At 38.1% G+C, this 9,360-nt stretch overlaps 1 protein-coding gene across 2 annotated transcripts; it reads left to right on the forward strand.

Annotated features, from left to right (window-relative positions):
- Nucleotides 1–3,789: 3,789 nt before the first annotated feature.
- LOC124126498 lies at nucleotides 3,790–8,789 on the forward strand. 2 transcript variants are annotated; one of them, XM_046489941.2, is made up of 4 exons: nucleotides 3,790–3,985; nucleotides 6,075–6,142; nucleotides 7,424–7,541; nucleotides 7,675–8,789. In XM_046489941.2, the coding sequence occupies exons 3-4, from the start codon at nucleotides 7,439–7,441 to the stop codon at nucleotides 8,481–8,483; spliced, it is 912 nt and encodes a 303-aa protein (XP_046345897.2). In that variant the 5' UTR covers nucleotides 3,790–3,985; nucleotides 6,075–6,142; nucleotides 7,424–7,438; the 3' UTR covers nucleotides 8,484–8,789. The 2 variants fall into 2 exon arrangements, with proteins under 2 accessions (XP_046345897.2, XP_046345898.2); XM_046489942.2 differs by lacking the exons at nucleotides 3,790–3,985; nucleotides 6,075–6,142 and adding an exon at nucleotides 6,719–6,732.
- Nucleotides 8,790–9,360: the final 571 nt, after the last annotated feature.

The following is a 9,360-nucleotide window of genomic DNA, read 5'->3' on the forward strand; positions in this document are numbered from 1 at the left end:
GGATAGAGCATTTGCCCAGTTCCCTGATTGTGTAATGCGACAGGACTTTAACAGATGTACTTGTTTTACCCTGCCATACAACATACCCTTAAAGACATACAACAAGTCTGAGGTCTGAGTAGAGGATCCATGTTAAACTGCGGTGTGGTATCTCAGTGGGTTTGCACCATAACACTGGCATAAGTCCGGACTAGTACAAACGACAACAAATATTGTTATGTTTTCAAGTACTATGAAGGTTCACATTTGATCAGTCAGTTAGTAATATACTGTGAGAAATGGAAACTTAATGTTAATATGGATAAAACTGGTCTTTCGAAGGAAACAATTGTAACTGTCACATTATATAAATACCTTGGGGTTTCATTTTCAAGCAAGTTATCCAGGAATACTAGTGTACTTGTCATGCAGCACCGTAAGCTTAGAAAATATTATTAAGAATATTACAAAATTTAAAAACCGGAGTGATCTTTCTAATAACACATTATTAAAGATAAACGATGTAAAACTATGTGCTATACTTTTTAATTATGCCTCAAAGTGAGATTGACCAATCAGAGAGCAGAACGACTAACCCCCATATGAGCCCGTATACCGTCAGTAACAGCCATTTTAGATTTTGCAAAACCTGCCTGATATATTTCACATGAAAATTCTGGTACAGAAATTCTTTATTCGACACTGTCTTTTGTTTTACTATCATAAATTGTGATGCACAAGGACATTTGTGTTTAAAGAAACCACGTTCGTGACTTTATTAATAAACAGTATAAAGAAAAAAAAATTACAACGGAGGTCACTGAGTTACAAATAGCATAAACATAATATTGGATGACGTCACAATCAAGAAACGTGACGCCAATGACTTCACATAGCAATAGAATTGATAGCAGCCCGTCGTTAGAGGTAAGCGGACTGCTGTAAGTTACAGTTGCCCGCAGATTTCTGTTAACATGCGAGTATTTTTATGAAAATTCGATACATTTTACCTATAAAACTTGTTTAAACATTCACATAATATCTTCCATTGTTAACGTTTATGTTTACATTAAATCGGAAACATATGAACTGGTCCTGTCGTTTGTACCGGTTGTACGTTTTGACTTGACATGTGCCATAAAGATACCAAATAGTGTACACTTTTCGGAAACATATGGCCAAATATTTTTCTTCTAACCCAATATAACACCGTATACGGCCACTAAAGACCCAATAACTAATGATATGGCTCAGAGATACGGGGCTTCTATGGGTACAGGGCGATTGGACTAGTACACTTGTATGCATGTAAAAGATTTCTTGGTGTCAAACAGTGTACTGTGTACAGTGTAGTGTTATGATCTATGGCGAAAGTGGGCGGGTACCTTTTTGTGTTTCAGTACATTAGAATAAATAAAATCTTGGTTTAAAATTTTAAATATGCCTTTTACAGATTGACAAGAAAATGTGAAAATATGATGTTGTTATATTAAAGCCATGGAGTTCAAAATTTGGTTTATTAATATGTAAAACGTTTGTTAAACGAATGTGGATACAGTTATGTATGGAATGAACAATGTGTACCAGAAAGCCCAGATAAAGTATTGTTGTCCATTAGGCAAACACTTAAAGATATATACCTTCACAAAAACGCTTTCTATTGTAGACTCTTCTAGTAAATGTAATTGCAATAAGTTTTTAAAATCTCATACACACACCAGCTTATTTATTTATTTCAATCTTAGAAAATATAGAATTACATAATTTCGATGAAATTCCCACAAACTAATTGAATGTACACAATTAAGATTTTGTAATCAGTGTAATCCAGATCTTATTGAAGATGGATATCACTTCCTGTTAATTTTCCATACATGTCATAATCTAAGAAGTCTGTACTTAAAAAATGAGAGCTTTTTGTGTACCAGTACCACAGACTTGTCACTCTAAAAGCTTCAGTTAAACTTGATGTCATACGCAATTTGTCAATATATATATCATGCTATGTCTGTTAGAAATAAGTTTATGTTGTATAAAACTGCTTCCTAAACGCTGTATACTATGGGCCTGTGGCCTCACAGTTTTGAACGAATAAATTATCTATCTATCTAACTGAAAAAGTTAAAAATACCAATAAATTTAAGACCACGCGAGCAGGCGTTGATGATGTCAACTGTTTGGTGTGACACCACGTCCTGCTACACCTGTACCGTGTCTTAAAGTGTGACCTTACATCAGTGTTAACTGGTTTCAATGAGTCGATGTCTAATTCTACGGTTCGTTAAGTTTAGATTTGATGATAATGCGTTTGGATGACGTTCAAGTCCCGATGGCGCCGATGACTGAACGAGGCAGAGACGAGGATCACCCAACTCGTATCTTCTCAATAGTTGTCGCTGATCCCCAGGCGCTTGTGTGTACTAGAACGAATTCTGTTCATTTTCAGTACCATTTACACATCTGTAATATTCAATAAAAAGAAACAGGTGCTTACCTTTTGTGTTATAATCAAGCATTGAAGGTACCGGAGAAAGCCGGACTCAGTCAGTTGGTAAACGTGACGTGCCTCTCAAACGTGCTATGCGGGGTTACTGTATATGTGTAATTCGTATCCCTCGTTAAGCATCGCCTCGGTACATTACAAACATTCATGTCACAATCAACTCGAAATCCACAGTAAATCACAACGTACAGTGTTTTATGACGAAAGCACTATTATAGTAGTTGTTTATAAAACCATAAATACTCATGTGCGTCGTAGTGAAAATTACATTGTCTAAATCTGTTGGATTTTGTTAAATGGAAATAATAACGTCAATATTTTGTAGTACAGATGATATTGGCGTCAACGGTTTCCAGTACAGATAATGTTGACTGTCAATGTTTTCTTGTACAGATACTATGGACCGTTAATGTTTTCTTGTACAGATAATATAGACCGTTAATGATATCTAGTACAGATAATATAGACCGTTAATGTTATCTAGTACAGATAATATAGACCGTTAATGTTATCTAGTACAGATAATAAAGACCGTCAGTCTTTTCTTTTACAGATAATATGGACCGTCAGTGGTATCTTACAGAGATACTTTGGACCGTCAATGTTTTCTCGTACAGATAATATGGACAATCCATGTTTTCTAGTACATATGATATAGACCGTCAATGTTTTCTCGTACAGATAATATGGACAATCCATGTTTTCTAGTACATATAATATAGACCGTCAATGTTTCCAGTACAGATACTATGGACCGTCAGTGTGTTCTTGTACAGATAGTATGGACTGTCAATGTTTTATTGTACAGAACATATCACAATACGATTTCAAAAACAGGTCAAGCAAGTGTAGCACGCAAGGCACATCGCTGGCCCTGGACTTTCGCATGACGTGAATGTCTACCATACGTGCTCGGCATCAAGTATGTTACTGATGTTGGTATGTATATCTATATTTTGCTCTGATTCACCTCAACTTCCACATCTGAGAAAATCAACGCCCAGCAAACTTACTAACATAACAAGAAACTGTATCGGAGGGGCAGTACTACTGAAGCAGAAAGATTCCTGTTATAGAGAAAAAAAACACGGGACTCTGTTGATCCTGAAGATGAATCATCTAGCCTTTTTCATATTCGAGTCATTCCCCCCATGGTTGATTCATAATTTCTGTATGTTTCTGCATACAGACCTATAGCTGCGTTAGTTTTATGTGTTAGAATACACGTTCGGAATGGCCAATGAGTTCCTGGCTCAGAATCAGCTGCATCAACAATAACGAGATGTCGACATTATGTTTAATTCAGGCGAGATCCATGGCATGACAGTTTATCCAGCGTTTGGCATCACCTGACAGACGCAGTCCTACCGTCACAGATCTAACGTTGATGATTGGTCGATGAAATTATCCCCGGGATAGGCGGTGTCACCTGTTTATACCATAGCACTCGGCAGCCACGAGGTTCTATCTATCTTCAATCTTCATGACAATTCATTGTGTGAGGTAAGCCATAGTTCATTGATACAATTTGCAACATCTGTGTACACTGTATACATACCTCTATAAGCTACCTGTAGATGTAACAACATCTCTGTTAATTAACTGTATCTGTTACAACATCTCTATAAACTATCTGTAGATGTAACAACATCTCTGTTAACTAACTGTATATGTTACACAATCTCTAAAGACTACCTGTATATGTTACAACATCTCTATAAACTACCTGTAGATGTAACAACATCTTTGTTAACTAACTGTATATGTTACAACATCTCTATAAACTACCTGTAGATATAACAACATCTTTGTTAACTAACTGTATATGTTACAACATCTCTATAAACTACCTGTAGATGTAACAACATCTTTGTTAACTAACTGTATATGTTACAACATCTCTATAAACTACCTGTAGATGTAACAACATCTTTGTTAACTAATTGCATTATGTTACAAAATCGCTATTAACTACCTGTATATGTAACAACATCTCTATAAAGTACAAGTGTATGTACAATCTCTATAAACTACGTGTATGTGTTACAACATCTCTATAACCTCCCTGTATATGTTAAAACATCTCTATAACCTCCCTGTATATGTTACAACATCACTATAACCTCCTTGTATATGTTACAACATATCTATAACCTCTCTGTATATGTTAAAACATCTCTTTAACCTCCCTATATATGTTACAACATCTCTATAACCTCCCTGTATATGTTACAACATCTCTATAACCTCTCTGTATATGTTAAAACATCTCTTTAACCTCCCTATATATGTTACAACATCTCTATAACCTCCCTGTATATGTTACAACATCTCTATAACCTCCCTGTATATGTTACAACATCTCTATAACCTCCCTGTATATGTTACAACATCTCTATAACCTCCCTGTATATGTTACAACATCTCTATAACCTCCCTATATATGTTACAACATCTCTATAACCTCCCTGTATATGTTACAACATCTCTATAACCTCCTTGTATATGTTACAACATCTCTATAACCTCCCTGTATATGTTAAAACATCTCTTTAACCTCCCTATATATGTTACAACATCTCTATAACCTCCCTGTATATGTTACAACATCTCTTTAACCTCCTTGTATATGTTACAACATCTCTATAACCTCCCTGTATATGTTAAAACATCTCTTTAACCTCCCTATATATGTTACAACATCTCTATAAACTACCTGCAGGTGTTACATAGTTATAACCACACTATGTATTGCGTTGACATATGCCGATTTATGGACATGTTTATTTTTGAAATGATGTTTTCAATGTGGTTTGTGTGGGGTCATCTTTAGCCGAGCTGATCATTACTCACGTATGTTTATTGCCGTTTCTCATAATCTGTTCTACGGTGACCTTGCCCTTCTTTTCAAGGCGTTGCCAGCAATGTCCAAGCGTTCGAGAAACATTAACGTCATAGATGATGAAACCGATTTTCCTTTATGAACCGCCAGACAGTCCTATGACAGTAAATAAGAGCGACCAAACCATACAATCCACACCAAAATAGGAACTTTTCCGACTATTTGATAAGAATGAGTTTACAGACCGCCGTCATATAGCTAAAATATTGCTGAGCGCGGCGTTAAAAAACCAACCAACCAACAACCAACTAAGTGGAGGATGTATCATCACCCCGTTTAATTAAATTACAGTTACAGAATTCAAACCGTCAACGTCAGATACAATCCGACTCGGATATCCTATTTTTAACTCTCTGCCTGCAATGTCTATTGATGTTTAGAATAATCTGTCACATGTCATTACGTGGTTATATTGATTTCCCATTTCGAAAATGACAAGGACAGACAGACTCTTGCTCAAAATATTTTTTGGTCGGGGTTATAGCGTACAATGCCCCAATATAGCTTTCAAAAGGATACGCTCAAATATATTCGAAAACATGTTGTCATCACTGTTTGATAGTGATTCATAAACACATGTTCATGATATAGTCGGAATCGTACCATCGACTTTGCCTTTGACTGAGATTTCTATGAATATGGACAAGGGGCTTTGTCACTTATATTTACGTACAGAGTTGTTGTTTTCAGTATCACACAGTGCTGACGGCGTCGCCACTGTAGACTCGAATACGTGGCTTCAAACCAACATGTTTCTTGTAAGTTCCTCAGTCCGCACACTTTACCAACATGTTTCTTGTAAGTTCCTCAGTCCGCCCACTTTACCAACATGTTTCTTGTAAGTTCCTCAGTCCGCCCACTTTACCAACATGTTTCTTGTAAGTTCCTCAGTCCGCCCACTGTACCAACATGTTTCTTGTAAGTTCCTCAATCCGCCCACTTTACCAACATGTTTCTTGTAAGCTACTCAGCCCACTCACTTTACCTTGTAAGTTCCTCAGTCCGCACACTTTACCAACATGTTTCTTGTAAGTTCCTCAGTCCGCCCACTTTACCAACATGTTTCTTGTAAGTTCCTCAGTCCGCCCACTTTACCAACATGTTTCTTGTAAGTTCCTCAGTCCGCCCACTGTACCAACATGTTTCTTGTAAGTTCCTCAATCCGCCCACTTTACCAACATGTTTCTTGCAAGCTACTCAGCCCACTCACTTTACCAACATGTTTCTTGTAAGCTACTCAGTCCACTCACTTTGCCAACATGTTCCTTGTACATTCCCCAGCACACTCACTTTACCAACACGTTTCTTGTACATTCCCCAGTCCACTCACTTTACCAACATGTTTCTTGTACATTCCCCAGTCCACCCACTTTACCAACATGTACCTCGTACATTCCCCAGCCCACTCACTTTACTAACATGTTCCTTGTACATTCACCAGCCCACTCACTTTACCAACATGTTCCTTGTACATTCCCCAGTCCACTCACTTTGCCAACATGTTCCTTGTACATTCCACAGTCCACTAACTTTACCAACATGTTCCTTGTGCATTCCCCAGTCCACCCACTTTACCAACATGTATCTGAAACAGGCCCCAGCCCACTCACTTTGCCAACATGTTCCTTGTACATTCCCAAGCCCACTCACTTTACCAACACGTTTCTTGTAAGTTCCTTAGTCCACTCACTTTGCCAACATGTTTCTTGTACATCCTCAAGTCCACTCACTTTGCCAACATGTTACCACTTCACTTTACCAACGGCATCTAATTGAAGTCTCTCTTTTTGGAAGTTAACGTGATTGTGCCTCTGTGTGACATGCAATACCTATCATGATCGAGGTAACTATCGTCAGCTATTGTTTTAATCCAACGCACTGGTGAGCTTTGTTGTACTGAAATATTGTTATTAAATCAGTGATGTATCTTTTTGGCGTGCTTTGGATATTGAAACGTGTTGTCGTCGCTATATGACTGAATTTAACTCACTCGCTCACTTAAATGTTTGTTCCTCTACGTGTTCTCTTTTGTTACTTAGTGAGCCTCAGTTACAATGAAGTGGTCGGGCACCTCCCTGATTCTTCTCAACGTCTTGACCCTGCTGGTGTTTGTGGTGACAGTCATACTCACCTTCTTTGCCGAGCTTGGAGGATCAGGTAATTGCACTCATTCCACCCATTGTACCATCTCTTGGTACTTGTAAGAAATTATTATACCGTATACTCAAGGATCCCATGCATGCTGTACATTTTTGTGTAAAAAATTGAATTCTTTGATATCAAATTTCAGACATTTTCCTGGATACAACAAACAATGTGTCCAACCTTAATAACAACGTGTTCAGGAAAGCCCGATGGTCTATCTACGTCTTTGCCTTCATATTTGCTCTTCAAATTCTCTGGCTCATCTTTTCGCTGACCCTGATCTGTAGGAAGGGCCCCGAGGGGCCTCTCTACCTCCACCCCGTCCTCTTCACCCCCGCCTTCTTCTGGGTGCACATCCTGGGTGATCTACTCTACATCGGCTGGCTGTTTCTCCTCGATAGACAGGCTCTGGAACTAGCCTTCGTCTTCCTCCTAGGTTCGGAGCTCTGTTACTACGCGTGTCTCGTCCTCAGCTACAGAACCAGGTTCGAACACAAGCTCGAGCTACAGAAGCAGGGACGGCATGTTGACAACGTGCTGTTCATACTATTTGTTGAGAATGCCATTGGTGCCTTTGCGATCTGGATTCTTGGTAATGCACTGTTCACCCTAGCTATGGTGATGACCTCCCTGTCCAGTACGCCACTGGGCCCAGTTGCAGGCGGATGTGTATCATTAGGGTTTCTTATTGTCCTATTGACAACGCTTGACATTGTTGACATTTTTGTGGTCAGGAAGTTTAGTGAGTACACCTTTAGTACTTACATTGCAAAATTAATTATTATTGTTTCAGTAGTGGATGCAAACATTGGACGGACAAACCTAAACACAATCTTAACGTTAATTCCCCTTGGGATGGAGATCAGCTTTTTTCTTGTTAAGATTATCATTGTAGCTATGGACAAAATTAAACATTCTGTAGTGCCCAACACTGAGACTGAACTGTTAATGTAGAGCCATATTGCCTGTAGGTTTGATGTTGTGATTTTTATTGTGTAATCAATAGTATAATGCAAGCTTTAGTTTTCAAAAAGCTTCTTGGGTAATTTGTGCAACTGCACAGATTGGTGGACTGACTGATTTTTCACTCAATCCCTGAAGCACGTCCAAGTGTTGTATTTCTTTGGCCAAAACATTGGTACATTTTCCTTTTTTACAGATTTGCTTGAATATAAAAACAACGTAACACTTATTTACAGTCCACGGTTCGTTATGTTTTCACATTCTACCTCGCTCATGCATTGTTTACAACTAATAAATACTGGCAGTATTACCAGAGCTATCATTATCGTTATTCCACCCACACATCGAAAAAAGACTCAAATGACAGGTAGTTGTCATTAGGTGAAATTCAGCCATATAAGTTTAGATTGAGAATTGTTTTATCCTTTTTGACAAATTATTCTTGACTTGAAACGCTGTAAACACTGCATCCCATACACGGAATATAACACGGTTCAGTTGTTTATGTGTTACGGATCACTTGCTGTCAAAACAGTACATACATGTAGTTTAGATTTTGTGACAAATAGATGTGTCTATCCCAACTTACCGATTGGTAATAATACTGAATCAACCGACACAATTTAACTAGAGTGAGTGAGCTTTCAGTATTACTTCAACAATATCAGGGTGGGGGACACCAGAAAAGGGCATCACACATTGTACCTATGTAGGGAATCGAACCCGGGTCTTCGGCGTGACGAGCGGACGCTTTAACTACTGGGCTACTTGAATTTAACAAAAACAGAATTACACTACACGTTCTTGAAATAAGACTGATCAAGCGAAAAAGTATTTTGTTCGTCAATGACCGCAAGAAAATGAACAC

This window comes from Haliotis rufescens, unplaced genomic scaffold (assembly GCF_023055435.1).
Source record: "Haliotis rufescens isolate VD_foot unplaced genomic scaffold, xgHalRufe1.0.p SCAF_31, whole genome shotgun sequence".
NCBI classification, from domain to species: Eukaryota; Metazoa; Mollusca; class Gastropoda; order Lepetellida; family Haliotidae; genus Haliotis; species Haliotis rufescens.